This window comes from Schistocerca americana, chromosome 2 (assembly GCF_021461395.2).
Source record: "Schistocerca americana isolate TAMUIC-IGC-003095 chromosome 2, iqSchAmer2.1, whole genome shotgun sequence".
NCBI lineage: Eukaryota > Metazoa > Arthropoda > Insecta > Orthoptera > Acrididae > Schistocerca > Schistocerca americana.
The window spans coordinates 426,602,226-426,627,307 of NC_060120.1; the positions used below are offsets into that span (position 1 = coordinate 426,602,226).

Consider the following 25,082-nt stretch of genomic DNA (forward strand, 5'->3'; position numbering starts at 1 on the left):
AGAATTTTGCACAAAGCACAACCTAATCATAGCTAACACTCGATTCAAGAATCATAAAAGAAGATTGTATACATGGAATAAGCCTGGAGATACTGACAGGTTTCAGATAGATTATATAATAGTAAGACAGAGATTTAGGAACCAGGTTTTAAATTGTAAGACATTTCCAGGGGCAGATGTGGACTCTGACCACAATCTATTGGTTATGAACTGTAGATTAAAACTGAAGAAACTGCAAAAAGGTGGCAATTTAAGGAGATGGGACGTGGATAAACTGACTAAACCAGAGGTTGTACAGAGTTTCATGAAGAGCATAAGGGAACAATTGACAGGAATGGGGGAAAGAAATACAGTTGGAGAAGAATGTGTAGCTTTGAGGGATGAAGTGGTGAAGGCAGCAGAGGATCAAGTAGGTAAAAAAGACGAGGACTAGTAGAAATCCTTGGGTAACAGAAGAAATATTGAATTTAATTGATGAAAGGAGAAAATATAAAAATGCAGTAAATGAAGCAGGCAAAAAGGAATACAAACACCTCAAAAATGAGATCGACAGAAAGTGCAAAATGGCTAACCAGGGATGGCTAGAGGATAAATGTAAGGATGTAGAGGCTTATCTCACTAGGGGTAAGATAGATACTGCCTACAGGAAAATTGAAGAGACCTTTGGAGAAAAGAGAACCACTTGTATGAATATCAAGAGCACAGCTGAAAACCCAGTTCTAAGCAAAGAAGGGAAAGCAGAAAGGTGGAAGGAGTATATAGAGGGTCTATACAAGGGCGATGTACTTGAGGACAATATTATGGAAATGGAAGAGGATGTAGATGAAGATAAAATGGGAGATATGATGCTGCGTGAAGAGTTTGATAGAGCACTGAAAGACCTGAGTCGAAACAAAGCTCCAGGAGTAGACAACATTCCATTAGAACTGCTGACAGCCTTGGGAGAGCCACTCCTGACAAAACTCTACCATCTGGTGAGCAAGATGTATGAGACAAGCGAAATACCCTCAGACTTCAAGAAGAATATAATAATTCCAATCCCAAAGAAAGCAAGTGTTGACAGATGTGAAAATTACCGAACTATCAGTTTATAAGTCACGGTTGCAAAATACTAACGCGAATTCGTTACAGACGAATGGAAAAACTAGTAGAAGCCGACCTCAGGGAAGATCAGTTTGGATTTCGTAGAAATATCGGAACACGTGAGGCAATACCGACCATACGACTTATCTTAGAAGCTAGATTAAGGAAAGGCAAACCTACGGTTCTAGCATTTGTAGACTTCGAGAAAGCTTTTGACAATGTTGACTGGAATACTCTCTTTCAAATTCTGAAGGTGGCAGGGGTAAAAAACAGGGAGCGAAAAGATATTTACAATTTGTACAGAAACCAGATGGCAGTTATAAGAGTCGAGGGACATGAAAGGGAAGCAGTGGTTGGGAAGGGAGTGAGACAGGGTTGTAGCCTCTCCCCAATGTTATTCAATCTCTATATTGAGCAAGCAGTGAAGGAAACAAAAGAAAAATTAGGAGTAGGTATTAAAATCCATGGAGAAGAAATAAAAACTTTGAGGTTCGCCGATGACATTGTAATTCTGTCAGAGACAGCAAAGGACTTGGAAGAGCAGTTGAACGGAATGGATAGTGTCTTGAAAGGAGGATATAAGATGAACATCAACAAAAGCAAAACCTGGATAATGGAATGTAGTCGAATTAAATTGGGTGATGCTGAGGGAATTAGATTAGGAAATGAGAGACTTAAAGTAGTAAAGGAGTTTTGCTATGTGGGGAGCAAAATAACTGATGATGGTTGAAGTAGAGAGGATATAAAATGTAGACTGGCTATGGCAAGGAAAGCATTTCTGAAGAATAGAAATTTTTTAACATCGAGTATAGGTTTAAGTGTCAGGAAGTCATTTCTGAAAGTATTTGTATGGAGTGTAGCCATGTATGGAAGTGAAACATGGACGATAAATAGTTTGGACAAGAAGAGAATAGAAGCTTTCAAAATGTGGTGCTACAGACGAATGCTGAAGATTAGATGGGTAGATCACATAACTAATGAGGAAGTACTGAATAGGATTGGGGAGACGTTTGTGGCACAACTTGACTAGAAGAAGGGATCGGTTGGTAGGACATGTTCTGAGGCATCAAGGGATCACCAGTTTAGAATTGGAGGGCAGCGTGAAGGGTAAAAATCGTAGAGGGAGACCAAGAGATGAATACACTAAGCAGATTCAGGAGGATGTAGGCTGCAGTACGTACTGGGAGATGAAGAAGCTTTCACAGGATAGAGTAGCATGGAGAGCTGCATCAAACCAGTCTCAGGACTGAAGACCACAACAACAACAATGACATCAAGGTAAAAGAGACATTGGGTTGAAGTTTTATTACATTTATTTGCAAACACTGTACCCAATATATTTGCAGATATTCCAGGCTGGCCAACACTACAGGTTTTCTGCCTCTTACTGGGATGTGAATGCATTGCTGTTGACTGTGCAAATGCCCGTTTGATAGGTGTTGCATAGAAGGCAGCACCTGTGCACACTGCACACTCTGTTTTGCCCTGGGTCAGTTTGTCATCAGACAGGGACACTCTTGTGTTTGTTACTGTGTTGAGTAGACAGAAAATGGAGCACTATTCTAGAGTGAAAGGGCAGACATGCTTATCGGGCATGCTTATAGGGCAATCGATGGAAATGCCCATGCTGCCCAATGTTGGTACATTTGGCAGTTTCCGAATCATCGAGTGCCAGTTCCACACACATTTAGCTTCATCCTGAGGTCCCTACAAGAGACAGGTTCACTTGAGGTATGTTTTCCACTGGCATGTTCTCATAATGGCTCTGTGCATTTAAGATACACTTCGAAAACCGATGTATTCACTTTGTGTAAAGGATGAGAAGGCCTGATGAATGCGGCCGTCAGTGCACAGTGCATACATCAGGGCTTGAGTAGGAGACATCAGCACTGCTGGAAAAGCACACCCTCAATAAGCTCATGGTGTGTTGCATGGGAAATGGGCATAAGCCTTTCCCCAATTTGGCTTTTGTGGCATGAAGATGATTTGCACCCTTCCACCTCCAGGAGGGTGATGCCCTTGACCCAGACTATTTTCTACATCAAATTGAATTCTGTCAGTGGTTTTTTGAAAAGGTAGGCCATTCGGTGGGCCTCTCTGAACCATCCACTTTTTATAGAGGAGGCATCCTTTACAAAACAGGGTATGTACAACAGCCACAATCAGCACGTGTGAGTAGGGGAAAATCTGCACACTGCCTTTGTTCATGGTCACCAACATCACTTTGCTGTCAACATTTGGGGTGTCTTGGTAGGTCATAATCTGATCAGTCCATACATGTTCCAACCATTGACTGAATGCAAACAGATCTTAATTTTTATAAGAGAAACTCTGCCAGAGTTGTTGGAACATGTTCCACTCAACATGTGATGATGAATGTGGTACCACCATGACAGTGCACCTGTGCACTTTGCAAGTGCTATGCAAATGCATTTGGTGAGAACTGGATAGGGCTCAGTGGTCTGGTGTCATTTCCTGCACATTCCCCTGATGTGATGCCCACCGATTTTTTTCTTCCGGGGTCACCTGAAATCTGTTGTCTATGAAACACCCATTAAGACTGAGGAAGATCTGATAGCATGTATCATGGCACCCTCCAATGCAGTTTCCACTTTGCCAGAAGTGTTTGAAAGTGTGCAACAATCACTCCAAGGTCGTTGCATGGCGTGCATTCAAGCAGGAGGGCATTATTTTCTAGCACATTTTGTTATTGTTTTCAAATAAAGTTTATAAAATTTCACCCCGACTTCTCATTTACCTTCATGCCATAAATACATTGAAATAGTTGCCCTGCAGACCTACTACGATGAAGGCCTGTACTGCATGTTGTGTGCCTACTCTCTTGGCAGTGTGTGATGCTGTTCAACAATGCCTAGCGCTGCACACTAAGGGGTGTGAATATGGGTTGCTATGTGGAATATGCTTGTTATGATCCACTCTATCAGACCTCTAATTTTCTACATTCATTTCAGATACATCCATTGTACACTACTGGCCATTAAACTTGCTACACCAAGAAGAAATGCAGATGATAAACGGGTATTCATTGGACAAATATATTATACTAGAACTGACATGTGATTACATTTTCACACAATTTGTGTGCATAGATCCTGAGAAATCAGTATCCAGAACAACCACCTCTGGCCATAATAATGGCCTTGATACTTCTGGGCATTGAGTCAAACAGAGCTTGGATGGCGTGTACAGGTACAGCTGCACATGCAGCTTCAAAACGATACCACAGTTCATCAAGAGTAGTGACTGGCGTATTGTGATGAGCCAGCTGCTCGGTCACCATTGGCCAAACGTTTTAAATTGGTGAGAGATCTGGAGAATGTGCTGACCAGGGCAGCAGTCGAACATTTTCTGTATCCAGAAAGGCCCGTACAGGACTTGCAACATGCGGTCATGCATTATCCTCCTGAAATGTAGGGTTTCACAGGGATTGAATGAAGGGTAGAGCCACGGGTCGTAACACATTTGAAATGTAACGTCCACTGTTCAAAGTGCCGTCAACGCGAACAAGAGGTGACCAAGACGTGTAACCAATGGCACCGAATACCATCATGCCAGGTGATACACCAGTATGGTGATGATGAATACACGCTTCCAATGTGCATTCACTGTGATGTCGCCAAACACGGATGCGACCATCATGATGCTGTAAACAGAACCTGGATTCATCTGAAAAAATGACGTTTTTCCATTCGTGCACCCAGGTTCGTCGTTGGGTAAACCATCGCAGCTGCTCCTGTCTGTGATGCAGCATCAAGGGTAACCGCAGCCATGGTCTCCGAGCTGATAGTCCACGCTGCTGCAAATGTCGAACTGATCATGGAGATGGTTGTTGTCTTGCAAACGTCCCCATCTGTTGACTCAGGGATCGAGACATGGCTGCACGATCCGTTACAGCCGTGCAGATAAGGTGCCTGTCATCTCGACTGATAGTGATATGAGGCCATTGGGATCCAGCACGGTGTTCTATATTATCCTCCTGAACCCACCGATTCCATATTCTGCTAACAGACATTGGATCCGGACCAACACAAGCAGCAGTGTCGCTATACAATAAGCTGCAATCGTGGTAGGCTTCAATCTGACCTTTATCAAGGTTGGAAACATGATGGTACGCATTTCTCCTCCTTACACGAGGCATCACAACAATGTTTCACTTGGCAATGCCGGTCAACTGCTGTTTGTGTATGAGAAATCGGTTGGAAACTTTCCTCATGTCAGTACGTTGTAGGTGTTGCCACCGGTGCCAACCTTGTGTGAATGCTCTGAAAAACTAATCCTTTGCATATCACAGCATCTTCTTCCTGTCGGTTAAATTTTGCGTATGTAGCACGTCATCTTCATGGTGTAGCAATTTTAATGGCCAGTAGTGTAATTAAGGTAAGACAGCCAAAGATTGCTTGAATGCAGATGCACACCAGCCTTCAACTCTTACAGGAATTAGCAAAATGCCATGAGTAATAATGATAATGGGCAAGGGACACCACATTAGTAGTGTGTGGATAAGTTGAGAATTTGGATCTGATGGGAGGCTGTACCGTTGCAATGACCACTGTATCTGGATGGCTCAGTAGTCAGATCATCTGCCTAGTAAGCAGGAGACGTGGGTTCAAATCCCACTCTGGCGCACTCATTGATTTCAATCTGGCATTACTTTGTGTCTTAACTCATAATGGCTGCTGGATCAAAGTGGTGCCTGTTCTTTCAGACATGCGTAGAAACTTATACTGACATGAAAGTGTATGTGGAACTTGACAGGCAACATACGGGGAATATGTCAGTATCTCAGAAAATAATAACTGGAATTTTATGAAACAAATTTCATTTTGCAAATAAAACTGCAGTGCATTCGAATTTCAATTTTTGGGTCACTTCTGTACATGTCATCCTTGAAAGTGAACTTGCAATCCTTATAGCTTTACAGATTTTGAAATTAAAAAATCAAGTAAGTCTATAGCTGTCTGCAGTTCAAAAATACATTGCACCAGTTATAATTCTTCCACGCTGTCAATGCTGTTTACAGGTTCAGGATGATTTAATTACTATTCATATGCACCTGGAAATCACTCTGACTACTGTCAAGTGATTAGAAGCTGCAGTGAATGGCCATACTGGTAATACTACTGAAAGTGACATACTAGAGATACCAAAGATATCTCAAGTACTGTCTTCTCTTGTAGGTATTATCCCATCTCCAGGAAGTACGGGAGCTATCTATTTTCAGCAACTAGACTGCAAAATGGAATTCACTAGTACACTTGGGTTACTGTACAGGATACTCATGATACTGCATTCATTCTTCTTAGCAATAAGTTTGAGGAGCTGTTTGTAACCTAAACTGATCCAGGATCACACATTTTGATTACAGGGAAGCCTGCTGTGTCTCATGTGAGGGGGGAACATATGGAAAAGATTAGGGGTTTGTTACCATATTTCACAATAGGACACTATGTACTGCAGGACCCACCTTAATTTTTAAGCAGTTTTTTTTTAAATAACATTTTTATTATTTGATTGTAAAGCCAGACTAAAAAAAAATCTCAGTTTATAAAACTGAACTGACCTTTATTTATCCCTGAAAATTTTTATCTGAACTTTCTTCTTCTTTTTCTTCTTATTCCTCTTCATCATCATTGTCCTCTTCATATATATGTTCTTCAGTGCCGTGAAAAGTGTTATTTATGCCACACTTCTTGAAAAATTTAACAGTAATGTCTTCTCTCACTCTAGACCATGCCTGCTTCATCCAGTGGCAAACTTGTTTGATTGTTTGTCATTTTGAAGCTCCTTTTGGCATGAATTGATGTTAGGTTTCATCCATTTGTTCCAGTCCCCTCTCATATACATTTTAAATGGTTTATTTATCGAGACATGAAGAGCCTGCAATTGTGAAGTAAGTCCTGCCAGAATAACAGCAAGCTCTGTATTTCCCTGTCTCAATTTCTCTTTCACAGAATTTTTAAATGACTGCTAAACTAATCTAGCACAGGAAGAGAACTCTTCTTCAGTAAAGCACCTTCACTTCTCTCCCACACTCTATTAACCCATTTCATATTAGCATCATCCATCCAATCCTTGCCATGTATGTGAACAACATCTAGCAGTATTTCAGAAGGTTTTGACATTGTTTTGCACTTGGAAATGACCTTTGCATTAAATTTAGTGCTGCCAGTACAACATGACCGGACAACAGTGTTGTGAATTTTTTCAGGTACACTTGTTTTTATAGTTACAGTTTTAGCACCTTTCATGGCGACAGTTCTGTTATTCAGCACATCATATGTCAGAGGAGTCTCATCCATATCATTTTGAGGTGTCCTTGAATGCATTTCAATATGTCATCTTCTAGTTTTGGTCAATTTTCAATCAGTTTCCTATTTGAACATTTGGTCTTCCTCATTTTTTTCAATTCTTCTTTACTAGTCTGCCAATCATAAATGGTTTTTTCTGTAGTTGGAGGGCCAAAAATGCCACTCAGTTGTTCTGTTTCCATGTTGTTCTGCATATGCTATTACTTTCCATTTATAACTTGCATCATATGACTGCTTTTTATTTTTTTCCATCATGAAATTAGCTACTAACTAAAGTATTGTACTGTTACTGATAACACAAAACATTTTCAGTTCGAGTTCACTGGCACCTCAGACTGCAGTGACATATCATAGGCTAGACAGTATTCTTTTTTTGTGATGGTGGAGCAGGAGGGAGACAGTGTTAGCAAACTTGCAAATCCCCGCAACTCATGTGTGTCACATTGATGTACTGCTGCTGCCAGTTGAATCCAATGTTGGCTCTCCTGCAGCATTGTATAGATGGCCATTTTTAAGACTGGCAGGAATTTTAAATCAAATGCTGGATATTTTTATACTAATTTTGAATATAAGATGCACCTGAATTTTGGAGGCAATTTCTTGAAGATAAAAGTGTGTTTTATAGTCTGTAAAATATAGTAATATTCAGCAGTTCAGTTCAGTGCTCAAAGAATAAGGGTACACTTTAGGGAAATGACAGCAAGGGGTAAGACTGATTACCCTGCACACACTGTGTGTAACCCTGGGGCCACATTCGACATGTCAAAGATGTTGTACTGGCAGCCCTTACCTGTTGTATAGATTTTTACGTCTTACTTGGATCATTCCAGTGACTGACAGTGGAAGTTGAAAAGACCAGCCTTGCTCACAGGAAGCTGATAATGCTTTCTAGACTTGTGACATAGGGTTAAGAACAACAGTAGGGTTCCCTAAACTGGGCAGGTGTGCAGTTTGCATGAAAGGCTATGAGTAAAGAGGGTAATTGTTTGTGTGTGGTGCACAAAAGTTTAGCAGATAAATTATTAAAATAATGGTGATCAACTGCTGAAGTATCCACAAAAGTCCCAGAGTATGATGCACATCAAAAAAGCAGGGGAGCTCTTACAAGGTGCACTCAAATAAAAGTGAGACAAAAGAAAAAAATAAGTAAACTGTTTATTATTTCAAAGGTAATCACTATAACTGTTAATAAATTTATCCCACTGTGAGACAAGACAATGCCTTCATGGAAAAATGTTTTCAGTTGTATATGGAATCAGGATTGTACCGAGGCATACACCTCTTCATCAGAAGCAAACAATGGCCATGAATGTCTTTCTTCAGGGCTCCAAACGAATGGAAATCACGTTGGAAGAGATGAGGACTGTATGGATTGTGTGCAGGTGCTTTGTAGCTAAACTGGGAGTGCATGCCTGGGTACAATCATGGTTATGTAAGCAAATGCAGACATTTTCGATGAAGGTGTTGTCTTGTCTCATAGAGGGTTAAATGTATTAATAGTTATGGCCCTTACTTTTATGATAATAAATAGTTTGCTTACTTTTTTCCATCTGTCTGATTTTCATTTGACTCCATCTTTTAGCTCTAGATGCAGAAATCTGGTCAAAACCCAAAATTGACAGCATTTAGGTTTTTGGAGTAAATATAACCATACACAAAAATCATAGTATAATGAGAAACAGAAGTGGTTTATTCATCACAATCGGTAAAAAACTCAGTTAAATCAAGATGGAATTTGAACCTGCATGTGAGATTGTTTGAGTAAGACTTAGTATCAAAGTCAGACATTAACTTACACTGAAGAGCCAAAAAACCTGGTACACCTGCCTAATATCATGTATGGCCCCTGCGAGCACGCAGAAATGCCGCAACACAATGTAGCACAGACTCAACTAATGTCTGAAGTAGCGCTGGAGGGAATTGACACCATGAACCCTGCAAGACTGTCCATAAATCCCTAAGAGTATGAGGGGGTGGAGATCTCTTCTGAACAGCATGTTGCTAGGCATCCCAGATATGCTCAATAATGTTCATGTCTGGGGAGTTTGATGGCCAGCGGAAGTGTTTAAACCTGGAAGAATGTTCCTGGAGTCACACTGTGGCAATTCTGGGCATGTGGGTTGTCGCATTGTCCTGCTGAAATTGCCAAAGTCTGTCAGAATGCACAATGGACACGAATGGATGCAGGTGATCAGACACGATGGTTATGTATGTGTCGCATGTCAGAGTCATATCTAGATATATCAGGGGTCCCATATCACTTCAACTGCACATGGCCCACACCATTACAAAGCCTCCACCAGCTTGAATGGCTGCTGCCATCAGGGCCCATGGATTCATGAGGTTGTCTCCATACCCATACACATCTATCTGCTCGATAGAATTTGAAATGAGACTTATCTGACTGGGCAACAGTCCAATCTCAGTGTTGATGGACCCAGATAAGATGTAAAGCTTTGTGTAATGCAGTCATCAAGGGTACACGAGTGGGATTTCAGACCCAAAAGCCCATATCAATAATGTTTCATTGAATGGTTCACACGCTGACACTTGTCGATGACCCAACATTGAAATCTGCAGCAATTTGCAGAAGTGTTGCACTTCTGTCATGTTGAACAATTCTCCTGAGACACTGTTGGTCCCATACTTGCAGGACCTTTTTCTGGCCGCACTGATGTCGGAGGTTTGATGTTTTACCAGATTCCTGATATTCACAGTACATTTGTGTAATGGTCATACGGGAAAATCCCCATTTTATTTGTACTTTGGAGATGCTGTGTCCCATCATTCGTGCACTGACTATAACACCATGTTCAAACTCACTTAAATCTTGATAACATGCTATTGCAGCAGCAATAACTAATATAACAACTGCAACAGACACTTGTTGTCTTATATAGGAATTGCTGACCACAACTCTGTATTCTGTCTGTTTACATGTCTCTGTACTTGAATACGCATGCCTATACCAGTCTCTTTGGTGCCTCAGTGTATAACTGGATCTGCGTACTGACCACCAGACTCACACCCTTTGCTAGTACATTTGTTTTCCAGTGATACTTCATCATTGTAGGAGGCATTAACAATTCAACAGCTGACTGGGATATTTACAGCTTTCTAAGTGGTGAATGTGATAAGACATCCTGTGAAACAAAACTAAATGCTTTCAGTGGACACTACTTATAACAGATGTAAAGGCTACGAATACTCCTGACCTCTTTGAGGATAATATCAGTGACCATGAGACAGTTGTAGCAACAATTATTACCATATCAGTGACCATCAGACAGTTGTAGCAACAATGATTATGGAAGCATGAAGGATGACTAAACAAGTAGAAAGATTTATATATTAACTGAACCAGATAAAGAGACAGTAGTGTCATATCTCAAAGAAGAACTCTAAACATTTAGCTACAGGCATGAGCATGTAGCATAACAGTATTTCGAACAATGGAAGGTCCAGGTTGGAATGTCGGCAGTTATGAAAAGGATAGATTGCTACTCACTGTAAGGATGACATGTTGAGCTGCAGACAGGCATAATGAAAAGACTGTTGTACACTAAGCTTTCACTGTATGCCCTCTTTAGAAAACACACTTCCACACAAGCATGCAAACTTCATACACACACAAACGCTATCTCTGGCTGCTTTAGCCACACTAAAACTTTTGCATTGAATGAAAGCAGCAATTGGGAGTGGGGCAGGAAAGGGGGAAGGATAAAATACTGGTGGGTGCACTGGCAGAGAGTGAGCACAGTGAGGGTGAAGGGATGTGAATTAGGGGGAGATTACAGAACAGAGGGATTGGAAACCATTGGGTGAAGGGTGTGGGGACAGTAGGTTATCATAGGTTGAGGCTTTGACAGTTTTGGGGACAGAGAAGTTGTGGTAAGGGTAACTCACATGTGCACAGTTCAGAGAAGATAATGGTGGGAGGGAGCATCCAGGTGGCTGGGCTGTGAAGAACCATTAAAATCTGGAGTGTTATGTTCAGCTGCATGTTGTACAACTGGGTGGTCCACTTTGTTTTTGGCTGCAGTTTGGTGGTGACCATTCATCCTGGTAAGCAGCTGATTGGTAGTTGTACTAATATAAAAATTGACAGCCATGCGTACCAGTCATACATACCATAAAATATTCGAAGATAGGTATCAACATCAAAATCTATACATGTAGGTACATAGTAAATGCTGGTGATGACCTGGATGTGTCTGGTATTCATACAAATAGCTGAGCCCAGCAGAGGCACTATGGCTAGGGTACATGAGCAACAACTATTATAAATATAATACTTGAAGTGGAATTTCCATAATCATTACTTAAAATTACTTTACATGGCAAAATGGGTGTCTGACAATAAAACATGAACTGGCATACAATATTTGGAATTAGATTCATACTTAAAGTCCATGTAAATGGTATAAAGTGCAATAATGGGAAGCTCCTGTCCTGGTAAAGTAAATAATAAACAATTGTGTAAAAGCCAGGATAAAAAGCTTAAAAATAGTATAACATCTATAAATTGAAACCTTCCAGCACAATCATAATCATAATTGTTAGGCAATTAACAAAACAGTGACTGTTAATGAAGAACTAAGTAGTTGATAACACCTCGGGAATGGAATCTCAATGGTGCCACAGATCGGAAGATGGCAGTAGCCAAAACCAGTAATAGTGAGTTATAAAGTTTGTGTGATCAAGACAGACCTTTGCAAATAAAGAACCACAATATGATAATTGACTCATTTACAGACTTCATGTCTTCAACTAATTGCAGCAGAGCTTATACAGGTGGCCTAGCCTGTGATGGGATAGGACACGACTTGAATAGGAAGTTCTGGATGGATGAATTGGGCAGGTTTCGCACCTGGGTCTTCCACAGGGATATGGTGGGAATTATCATTACAACTCATTCTCCACTCCCAAAATTATCCCTGCCTCACCCTACAATAACCTACAGACCCCACATCCTCTAACCAAAAGTTTCTCCCTCTCTATCCTATAACCACCTCTCAACTGATGTCCTCTCACCCTCATTATGTTTGGTCTCTGCCAGCATACCCACCAGTCTTTTCCCCTGTCTCCTCCTCTTCTTTCTCATCCCCCCTGTCCTCCCAATGCTGCCTGAGCCTTGTCCTGCCACTTTCTACAGTAGTCCTTGCACACACAGCCAGACAGCAATCTTCCATCTTGCCACCCATACTCTGCTATCCTTCCCCTTTCCCTGCTCCGTTCCCAGTTGCTGCTTTTGTTAAATGCGACAGCTGCAGTCAGGCTAAAGCTGCTAGAGATAGTGGTCATGTGTGCGTGAAGTGTGCCTGCTTGTGTGAATGTGTGTGTGTTTTCCTCTATTTTGTGAAGAAGGCTTTGGTCAAAAACTTATTGCCCACTCTCTCTCTCTCTCTCTCTCTCTCTCTCTCTCTCTCTCTGCTGCTCAAGGTGTCATCATCTTCATATGGTGATAACTGTAACTCAAGTTTAGAAAATAATTGACGAAGCACTGGATAGATGTGTAATTAGTAGAACAGTTCATGATAGGAGGGATCCTCTGAGGCATACTGTCACCGTACAGAAACAGCAAATACTACAAAATAGCTGTAAAAGAAAGAATATGTCTATGCATAGAGATATGCTAAATGAAAGAAATTCTGTTTACTTGTAAAGTCTGCCAGTGGCATCAAAGTTAGTATACACATATAGATGATGCAGAAACCAAAATTGAGGGTAGAAAAGTAAATGCAGATATGCTGAACTCTGTTTTCAGATATTTTGTTTAAAAAGGGAGATCCATGAGTATTACTCCAATTTAATTGAAGCACAACTGCAAAGATAAGTAATATAGATATTAGTGTTAGTGACACAACAGAATGCTCCAATTCATGCCGAACAATATCGATTTTGAAAACATCGACTGTACTAAACCCAACTTGTACTTTTCTATCATGATAGCCTGAAAGTCATGGATAAAGGCAGACAGGTGAATGCAGTATTTCTTGACCTCCAAAAATATTTGACTCTCTACGACCCCAAAAACTACTAATAAGTGTGCGATTATATGGGGTATCACAAAATTTGAGTGTGGATTCAGTATCTCTTGGTGGCAAGGATGCAGCATGCGAGCTTTGAAGGAGAGGCATCAAGGAAATCTACCCACAGGCTTGCCTCAGGGAAATGAGATGAGATGAGATCCTTCTTATTCTTGTTCTATGGTAATGACCTGGCATGCAATATTGTCAGCAACCTCAACTTTCTGCTAATGATGGAGTTATTTTTGATGAAGTACAACAACAAAAAGCTGTACAAGTATCCAGTCAGATGTCCATAATTTTACAAAGTGGCAAAAAAATATTCAACTTCCTTTAATTATTCAAAAATACTCTGATGGAAAAGAATCACAACACCAAGAAGGAGTCGTGTGGTATAAATAAAAGTTGGTAGATGCATTTCTACGTATGAAGATGATATCTATTCAGATTTCATGCTAGCCATGTAAGAGTGGCTCTGGTAGTGCCACTATGAGGATGCAAACCAGGTTTGCTTTTAATACACTCTGTAACAGTCATGAATGGTAGTTACCTCTAAGACTGGATGTGATGAGTTGCTCTTAGTCAAGAATGCCTTTAAGGCAATGAAGACATCATCATCAGGAGTCACTTAGTTTGAATGAGATCATGTAATAGGGCTTCCTTCTATGATATTGCAGAAAGACTTGGCAGGAATGTAGCCACTGTGCCTGATTGCTGGAAACAGTGATTACAAGAATGTAAGGTCACAAGAAACTGGATTCCTGCTGGCCAAGTGGCACGTCCAAAAAGGAAGACTATCATCTTCAATGTATGGCTCTGGTGCTTCGTGCTCCATCTGCAGCCACAACTTGAGCAGCAGTTGGCACCACAGTGATGCAACGAATTGCTACAAATTGGTTACTTTACGAGGTGCATTCAAGTTCTAAGGCCTCCGATTTTTTTCTCCGGACTGGAAAGAGATAGAAACATGCGCATTGTTTTAAAATGAGGCCGCGTTCATTGTCAATACGTCCCAGAGATGGCAGCACCGTACAGCAGATGGAATTTTACCACCAGCGGCGAGAATGAGAACTGTTTTAAATACTTAAAATGGCGACGTTTTCCTTACTTGAACAGCATGCAATCATTCGTTTTCTGAATCTGTGTGGTGTGAAACCAATTGAAATTCATCGACAGTTGAAGGAGACATGTGGTGATGGAGCTATGGATGTGTCGAAAGTGCGTTCATGGGTGCGACAGTTTGATGAAGGCAGAACATCGTGTGACAACAAATCGAAACAATCTTGGGCTCGCACAAGCCGGTCTGACGACATGATCGAGAAAGTGGAGAGAATTGTTTTGGGGGATCGCCGAATGACTGTTGAACAGATCGCCTCCAGAGTTGGCATTTCTGTGGGTTCTGTGCACATAATCCTGCATGACGACCTGAAAATGCGAAAAGTGTCATCCAGGTGGGTGAGACGAATGCTGACAGACGACCACATGGCTGCCCGTGTGGCATGTTGCCAAGCAATGTTGATGCGCAACGACAGCATGAATGGGACTTTCTTTTCGTCGGTTGTGACAACGGATGAGACGTGGATGCAATTTTTCAATCTAGAAACAAAGCGCCAGTCAGCTCAATGGACGAGCACAGATTCACCGCCACCAAAAAAATTTCGGGTAACCACCAGTGCTAAAAAATTGATGGTGTCCATGTTCTGGGACAGCGAGGGCGTAATCCTTACCCATTGTGTTCCAAAGGGCACTACGGTAACAGGTGCATCCTACGAAAATGTTTTGAAGAACAAATTCCTTCCTGCACTGCAACAAAAATGTCCGGGGAGGGCTGCGCGTGTGCTGTTTCACCAAGACAATGCACCCACACATCGAGCTAACATTACGCAACAGTTTCTTCGTGATAACAATTTTGATGTGATTCCTCATGCTCCCTACTCACCTGACCTGGCTCCTAGTGACATTTGGCTTTTTCCAACAGTGAAAGGCACTCTCCGTGGCTGCACATTCGCCAGCCGTACTGCTATTGCCTCAGCGATTTTCCAGTGGTCAAAACAGACTCCTAAAGAAGCCTTTGCCGCTGCCATGGAATCATGGCGTCAGTGTTGTCAAAAATGTGTACGTCTGCAGGGCGATTACGTCGAGAAGGAACGCCAGTTTCATCGATTTCGGGTGAGTAGTTAATTAGAAAAAAAAATCGGAGGCCTTAGAACATGAATGCACCTCGTAAAGGCTGCTCTGAGCCAGATGCCCTGTAGTGTGCATTCCACTGGACCTAAACCACTGCCATTTGTAACTACAGTGCTGTCAAGTGAGAGGTCATTGGAGGGCAGCATGAAGGTCTGTTGTGTTTTCTGATGAAAGCTGTTTCAGCGTCGGTGCCAGTGATGACTGTCTGTTGGTTTGATGGAGTCCAGCTGAGGGCCTGCAACCAACCTCTCTGCATTCTAGACTTCCTAAATATATACCTGGAGTTACGGTCTGGAGTACAATTTCATATGACAGCAGGAGCACTCTCATGGTTATCCCATGTATCCTGACTGCAAAATTGTATGTCAATGTGGTGATTCAACCTGTTGTGCTGCCATTATGAACAACATTTCAGGAGGTGTTTTCCAATAGATAAATGCTAGCCTATGTACTGCTATTGAACCAAACATGCTCTACAGAGTGTCCATATGTTGCATGGCCTGCTTGATCACCAGATCTGACTCCAATTGAGCACTTATGGGACATCATAAGATGACAACAGCAGCATCATCCAGAACCAGCATTAACGGTTTCTGTATTGCCCAATCAAGTGCAACAAGCGTGGAACTCCCTACAAACTGACATATGGCATCTGTACAATGAAATGCACACATGTAAGCATGTCAATGTTAATTACTTAATTATGTTACAAAGACAAATGTACTCCCAAAATTACTCTACATTGATTATTTTTTGATGCTCTGACTTTTTTTCTGCCAGTATATGAAATTGTCCATTTCACAAAATGTAAAATCATAGTATCATATGATTGCAGTATCAGTAAGTCAGATAACTGGAGTCAATCAACTCACGCAAAAACCTCAATGTGTCAGTTTGTGAAAATATGAAATGGAATGATCCCATACACTCAGTTGCAGGTAAAGAAGGTAGTAGATTGGTTTTGTTGTAGGATGCTGGGGAAATACAAAATTAGACACATTACAGTGGGCACAATAGCATTGGAGTACTCATTCTTCTTGTGTTCTAAATGAGTGTAGAGCAGAAAGAAACCACAAGACATGGACCATTGAAAAGTATCATCTGTCATGCCATTCACAATTGTTTGCAGAATATGGATGTATATTTAAACACAGATGTGCTTTTTATGGTCCTATTTTTGCCACTGCATTTTCTGCTGCTATTTGCAGTTATTCACGGAATTTGGTGGTCAATGATATGGATCTATCATCATCTGCCTTGCAACTATTATTTTGCTTTTTTGGTGACAGAATGAAGAATTTTGCAGTATTGCTAACACTTTGTTAAGTGTTGATTAATGCTTGTTGATTAAGTCCCGTGCAGTACATGGATATCTCTTCCTGGCACAAGTTGCTTTGGTCTCAGATGTTAGCCACACTTTCTCTCAGCTTCCACTATAATTGTCACTGATATGTTGTAAAGGAAAACTGGATTAACATTGCCGAGGATATTTTAAGGAAAAAAATAAGTTTTTCATTTATTGTGTGCTGTTCGTAAACTTCTTATTTAACTTCTTATTTATCATCCTGTTCATTGTCTAGTACAGCAGTGCAAGCATACAGGTGTGTGTGTGTGTGTGTGTGTGCGTGTGTGTGTGTGTGTGTGTGTGTGTGTGCACTCACAAATTTTTCAGTCTTGTTGTTTTCTCTTTCAGTGACTCAACGCCTCTACTATTTGGTGAGTTGTCACCTTCACTCCTTCACTCCTGAAATTATTCGCTTTTTACCTATTACCCAGACTCTCCATTGCCAGGTTCTGCCGTGTGTTTTAATTATTTTGGGGTATGTGCATCACTTAAATATATTTTTGTAGAAGCTATGAGATGGAATCATTAGCATATTAGTATTTTAATTATAGTACTTTATCTGTATATGATATCATTTTCTAAAATTGCCTCACCTGAAGAGTTCTTGATCTGGATGATGTAAGTTCTTATTGGACTGTTTCCATTGTATGAAGCTTTCCAAGTAATATTGACTGAGCGACTATAAAAATCTGTCAAATGAACTTTGGCTGGTGGATCTGGTATTTCTTGCACTATTAAGTAGAACTCTGAAAGATCACTTCCATATTTGTTAGAAGCATTGCACACAAAACAAGATGAATCACTTCGTAATGCATTTTTTAGTGTCATCTTTGAATGAATTTTGAAGTCCATGGTTTCTTCAGTGATGTCCACTTTAGAGTGAAAGTTTAGGACAGATGAATGATTGCCGAGCAGCCAGTTTATTTTAATTGGTTTATCTCCCTCTACAACACAGTCCAAAATGGCAGTTTCACCTTTTTTAACCGTTACATTCTGAAATGTTCTAGAGATTCTTGCTGGCACTGAAACAGAATATAGAGGATTGTCATCTTTAAATAGCACAGAAAAATTGAATTTATATAGTATTAATGTACATTATTAACCTAACTCAGGATACTAACCATGCACAACAATGTGAATTGTCTTACTCAAATTGTTTCCTACACCATTGATAGCTTCACAGATGTAGTAACCCTTGTTTTCTTGAATCACATTCTGTATCCACATGCTACCATTTTCAAAAACTCTGCAACAACAATAAAAAACTCCTGTAACTTGTGGCTCAGCATTTATAGAACTACAAATAGTTCAGTGAAATTAAGAATCAGTTTATAAGGTAATGAGATAAAAGTACCCTATTTACATGCAGTTTTGTTCTGTGTAAAAGATATATATTTATCAGTGAAATGTTTGTAATTGGTTATTACAAATACAAGATGTGTTGACAGTTGGTCTTACACTTACATGTGAACTGTGTATGTTCAAACTACAACTAATACATCAGTTTAAAATTAAAAATTAATGATTCTTAGATCTGATATAGGAAAACTGTTCAATCATAGGGTAGTAAACAGACGATTAAAGGCAATAATTCAGTAGGGCTCACTGTGAAGGGAACCATGTAGGAGAGAGTCTTATAAATTGACCACCTTTCAAATTGTACCAATAACTTACCTAGCAAGCTATCTACATGGTGATGTGGCCTGTTGGACTGAATTTGTATTAGGTTATATCCTGCTGTTTTACATGACCAGCTCGACAGACTTGAGATTTCTGTCACATAGTGCTTCAATTTTATATTGTGCTTTGATGAAGTAAAGATTTGTTAGTGAAGGTAAGCAATTGTACTCAGGTATGTAAAGTCAATCTATATAGTATATAAATATACTTATTCATATATACATCGACCTTTTTATAGGTTATATTTTGAAGAATATTACACATTTTATTATTTCATTTTATTTAACCACACAATAGATGAGATTATATTAGATTATGGCAAGTGTTATACTTATATCACAGAAAACACCATTTACTTTCACTATGTAATATTTTTACTGGCACAAGATAAATCAAAGCACAAAGAAACAGTTTTCGACAAACACGGTAACAGTCATGATGAATGTCTCACACCAACTAATTAACAACCGAAGTAAGTAAAACGAAGTACAAAAAAATATTTTCTGGCAGTTCTGCCACAAAACAAATTAATTATAGTATATGTCGGTGTCGTTAAGGATCCATGATGGCTTCAAGCGCTCAATGGACACGACAGATGGTTTGTTCTTAAAGAGGATCATATAAGTATTTTCAGAGCGTGACGGGACCTGGTATGGGCCAGTGTAGGTGGAGCAAAGGGTGGACGCATGGCGTCTTCTCTAAGCATCATATAGTTATAAGAACTGAGGTGTGGGTGAATGAAAACCGGAGGGGTAGCATGCGATCGAGGTTGTGGAAAATGTAACTTGTTGATATGCTGTCGAACCTGTCGTACCGACTCAGGAAGTTGATCCTCGGGAAGTAGAGGAGGATCATCAAGAAAATCCGCTGGAAGTACGAGGTTTTCTCCATATACCATCTCAGCAACTGACGCTTTAAGGTCTTCTTTGAAAACCGTCCTCAAACTTAAAAGGACCCAGGGGAGTGCCTCAGTCCAAGAGGAAGAATGACACATGAGAGCGACCTTCAGGGTACGGTGCCATCGTTCTATTAGGCTGTTAGATTGTGGGTGATAGGCTGTAGTTCTGAATTTGTTGATACCACACAGTTGACAGAGGTGATTAAACAGATTAGATTCAAACTGTCTCCCCTGGTCTGTAGTAAGTGAAGTAGGGCAACCAAAACGAGAAAGCCAATGGTGGACAAAAGCATTAGCTACAGTGTTGGCCGTAATGTCCGCGATGAGGATAGCCTCGGCCCAACACGTGGTACGATCTATCATGGTCAGTAAGTAATGGAAGTTGTTTGATATCGCTAACGGAATGACGATGTCCAAATGGACATGACGGAATCTACCTGAGGGCACAGTAAATTTGCCTAATGGGGGCTTAGTATGTTTGTGTATTTTGGCTCTCTGGCAAGGTATGGATGCTCTCGCCCACCGATTACAATCTCTTTTTACATTAGGCCAAACGTATCTCTCTGTAATGAGGCATGTAGTTGCGTGAATGCTCGGGTAAGTGAGATTGTGGATTGTGTCGAAAACGTTTTTCCTAAGAGCTTTAGGGACTATAGGATGAGGATGACCTGTTTTAATGTCACAATACAAAGAGCAATCATCATTAGGGAAGGGAAGCAGAGCAATTTGTAAGGAAGTATCAGAGTCAGAGAGAAGGTGCTGTATCTCTGGGTCGGATAGCTGGAGCTCGTGTAAGCGGTGAGGATCAATAGCTGTCTTCAGGGAGAACAGGCATGACAGGTAGTCTGCTGCAACATTGTCATTACCCCTGATATATTGAAAGTCTGAAACGTATTGTAATACCAAATCCATATGGCGAAACCATCTGGGTAGTACATCTAATGCTGGTTTTCGGAGAGCCTCGACAAGGGGCTTGTGATCTGTGTAAACTGTCAAGTCGGGCTTCAATATCTGTACGAAAGTACTTTACGGCCTCATAAATGGCATAAAGTTCACGATCAAATGCGGACCACTTTCTTTGTGTTTCGGTGAGCTTTTTTGAAAAGAAACGCAGGGGTGTAGTACCTGTTGGTAGGGTCTGTTGCAAAACTGCACCAATGGCATTATCGCTAGCATCTGTGGTTATTGTCAGGGAGGCGTCAGGGTGAGGGTGACACAGGGTAATAGCGTTCACCAAGGCGTACTTAAGTGAGTTGAAGGCTCGCTGCATGGTCTGATCCCATTCTGTGTGTCTGTCACCTGTGGTATTCTTTCCCTTTAAGGCCTCAGTGAGAGGGGCTTGAATAGATGCCGCATGTGGAATGTGGAGTCTAAAAACATTTACCATTCCAAGGTATCTACGCAATTCTTTATAGGTTTGAGGGAGGGGAAGGTCAAGTATTTGTTGTACTCTATCTGAGGTGGGGCGAATGCCCTCATTGTTGACTAAATGTCCCAGGAAAATAACCTCCGGCTTCTCCAGTTGGGATTTGTCATGATTAATCTCAACTCCGTGTCGTGCCAATCTATCAAAAACCTGTTGGAGGTGTTGTTTGTGTTCCTCGGCAGTTGTGGAGAAAATAATAATGTCGTCTAGGTAGGCATAGCAAAAATTAAGGCCACGTAGAATGGTGTCAATGAATCTTTGCCAGGTCTGGGCGGCATTCTTCAATCCATAAGGCATAAATAAATATTCATATAGTCCAAATAGGGTGATGATAACGGTTTTGGGGATATCTTCTGGGTGCATCGGAATCTGATGGTATGCCTTTTTGCAGTCTAACACAGAGAAAAAATTGGCACCGAACATGGATTGTGAAAAATCGTGGAGGTGTGGGACAGGGTAGTTATCAAGTATTGTTCTGGCATTCAAACGCCTATAATCTCCACAGAGTCGAAAGGAATTGACCTTTTTGGGAACAACATGTATTGGGGAAGACCACGCACTGTCCAGGGGGTGGACTATACCCAAGGGTAAAAGTTCGTTAATACATCTTTGGCAGCGGTAAGTGTTTTTGCATTGAGGCGTCGGGTCCGAGAATGGACAGGCAGTCCCTCAGTTGTGTTAAGCCTGTGACAGACGCCCGTAGTAATGGCCTTGACTTTGTGAATAGGTGTGGCCGAAATACGTGGAGGGACGCAGGAAGGCGCGTCGTTATCGTTGGTGCGCGGTAAGTATGAAAGGGAACTAACCTGAAATACGTTATCATTGAACGGTAGTTCAGTGAAAGCTGCAGTGTTGTCCACAGAGCTGCGCTGTGCGACAGCCAGTGGGGTTCCATTGACTGTGATGTTTCTGCACGGAGGAATTGTTGCACGCGCATGCACGGCGTCGCCTGTAACAGCTGTCGCCTCTGTGTTTTGATGAAAGGCGGATGGTGAAGCGCAGGGTGGGGGGTTGCTGGGCGGGTTGCTGTCTTTGCTTTCCGGGTCATGGTAGGCGCTGCTGTGGCTGCGTATAAACAGCGGTGCGGTATGCAGGTCCCATGTAGTTTCACGCATGTTATTATTTTAATCTTGATATCCTCTCTAAATCTGTGCAATTCATCAGTTAGGACATCACAACGTTGAAGTAGCTTTGCATTGTTTTCGGACAGTTGGTCAATTTCAAGGCGTTGCGTAACTAAGTTCACTACGGCAGCTTTGACCTCCTCCAATAGAATAGAAACTGTCTCTTTGTCTTGTTGACAGGACATATTCGAGCTGCATTCTGTCGGCGTGGATGGGGAAAATCTCGCCGAAAATTTTTGTTTAAAATCCACTGAGCAGAGGGCAGGTGTAATTAAGTCCAAAGAGAAGTTATGAGCAGTTAATAAGAAGTCCAATCCTAATACTGACTCTAGTACCGAAAATGTCCATTCATAATTATGTGTATCATCGAAGTAAATGCGAAGTTGCGTTACACCATAAACCTTTAATGAGGAATTGTTGGCTGCTCGGATTTGGTGAGGCAAATGCGTGATTGTAGAAGTGACCATTGAACGTGGAATGACGCTCACATTGGCACCAGTGTCCACTAAAAACCATTTCTGAGAAGCTATATTCTGGATATACAAACGTGCGAGAGAATAATTCGGAAGTACTAGCCTGTGATCTGTTAGGCGACTTGACATCACAGTGCGGACCGGTGCGCCTACAGCGGCCCGCCGTGCATGTTTGGGCGCATTGCACAGGGTGAGTGGCAATTCCTGGCTGTATTACCGTAAACGGGGTGATACCATCAGAGAGGATAAACTTGCTGATCCCGTGTTGTTACCGGGTGAAGGACGTCACTTGAAGCTGTGGTATGGGATGGTGAAGGACGGTGTGGAATCTGGTGCTCAGCCAGTGTACTCTGACTGTTGTTTTGGAAAGATCGGCCTCTGCCATGTGGGGGAGGCGTAATATCGAGGCACACGTAGATAACTTTCTTCTGTTGATTATCTTATATGCGGCGTCGGCCAGCAATAATTTCGTTTGTAGAGGTTCCTGATCATGTGATAGGAGCTGCAGTTGGATAGGTTGCGGCAGCTTTGCAACCCAGAAAGAAAGTAAAGCTTCATCTGGCATAGTTTTGCTATCAAAGACTGCTCGAAAAGTCTGCGAGGTTCATAGTGTTGGGGCACTGTTGCACACTACATGTCACAGGAGGTTGTACATACGACACACTGTGGGTCACAAATTTGGCACAGAACTCATGATTGGTTTGTTATAGACGAACATAGAAAAAGATTTCATAGCAGGTGACATCACTGACGATGTTGAAAGAGTCCACAACAGCATTGTTGATGACGGAGAAAACTCCACGGCGTTGTAATAATCTTCCAATTTTATCCCAGTTATTGGTGGCGTTGTGCGTAGGAAACCGTGGAAAGGCAATGTAGAGGAACCATTAGTATCATGTTGTAGTCCGAAAAGAGCGGAAGGTGAGCGATGTGGAGATGTCGAAGTAAACGGCCACATTGTCGAATCGGACGTATGTTGCGCATCGGGGTCACCAGTATGGTGAGTGTTATACTTATAACACAGTAAATACCATTTACTTTCACTATGTAATATTTTTATTGCCACAAGATAAATCAAAACACAAAGAAATAGTTTTCGACAATCACAGTAACAGTCATGACGAATGTCTCACACCAACTAGTCAACAATCAAAGTAAGTAAAACAAAGTACAAAAAAGCAAAGATATTAATATTTTCTGGCAGTTCTGCCACAAGATGTATAATTACAATTTTCAAATATTGTCTTACTACATTTCATGTGCCACATCATTTTATGGAAACGTAATAATGAGACATGTGAGTTGTCAGTCATGTAATTAAAAAAAAGAAAGTACGGAGAACGAGAGTTATCATCTTTCTGCCAGAATAAAAATGTGGAGCTTTAAACAAATGGGGAAAAGGTGTTGAGGTTCTGGAGGAATGTGGATAGGATGTCTTCACCCTTGACCCAGATCACGAAGATGTCATCAATGAAGCAGAACCAGGTGAGGGGTTTAGGATTCTGGGTGCTTAGGAAGGATTCCTCTAGCTAGCCCTTGAATAGGTTGGCATAGGACGGTGTCATGTGGGTGCCCATAGCCATACCCCAGATTTATTTGTAGGTAATGCCTTCAATGGAGGAGTAATTGTGGGTGAGAATTTAATTGGTCATGGTGATTAGGAAGGAGGTTGTTGGTTTGGAATCTGTTGGGGATTGGGAAAGATAATGTTCAATAGCAGTAAGGTCATGGGCATTAAGGATGTTAGTGTGAAGGGAGGTGGCATTTGTAGTGATGAGCAGGGCATCACGTGGTAAAGGGACAGGAAATATGGAGAGTTGGTGGAGGAAATGGTTGGTATCTTTTATATAGGAGGGTAGGTTCTAGGTAATAGGTTGAAGGTGTTGGTCTATGAGAGCAGAGATTTTCTCAGTGGGAGTGCAGTAACCAGCAACAATGAGGCATCCTAGGTCTTTAGGAAGCATGTAGAAGATAGGAGTGAGGGGAGTGGTAGGGGTGAGGAGAGAGGGAGAGAGATAGACTCCAGGGAGAGGTTCTGGGATGGGACCCACTATTCTTCCCATACCTCCTACAGTGTAATTCCACTGTCCACCAAACCTACAAAATATCCTTATCCACCCCTACCCATCCTTGCTCCCAACTTCTCGCCTCATGTGTTATATCCCTGTAATAGACCTAGATGCAAGACCTGTCCCATACATCCTCCCACCACTACTCCAGTCGGGTCACAAACATCATCTGTACCATCAAAGGCAGAAGCTGTCTGTGAAAACAGTCATATGATGTGCAAGCTAAGCTGCAACCACTGTGATGCCTTCTACGTGGACATGACAACCAAGAAGCTGTCTGCCTGCATCAATGGCCACCGATAAATTGTGGCCAAACAATAGCTAGACCTCCCAGTTGCTGAGCATGCAGTGCAGTCAACATTCTTCACTTCAATGACTGCTTCACAGCCTGTTTCACCTGAATCCTTCCTACCAACTCCAGCTTTTCTGAATTGTGCAG

The 25,082-nt window shown here is 41.4% G+C and overlaps 1 protein-coding gene across 1 annotated transcript in view; it reads right to left on the reverse strand.

Moving 5' to 3' along the window:
- Positions 1 to 25,082, reverse strand: part of LOC124594067 (Down syndrome cell adhesion molecule-like protein Dscam2) — a 198,161-nt gene that overhangs the window by 127,460 nt on the left and 45,619 nt on the right. Inside the window, exons 7-8 of the mRNA XM_047132417.1 lie at positions 18,095 to 18,219; positions 17,567 to 17,995 (exon numbers count right to left, since the gene is read on the reverse strand). Of these exons, the coding sequence (XP_046988373.1) occupies positions 17,567 to 17,995; positions 18,095 to 18,219 (554 nt within the window). The remainder of the gene's footprint in view (positions 1 to 17,566; positions 17,996 to 18,094; positions 18,220 to 25,082) is intronic.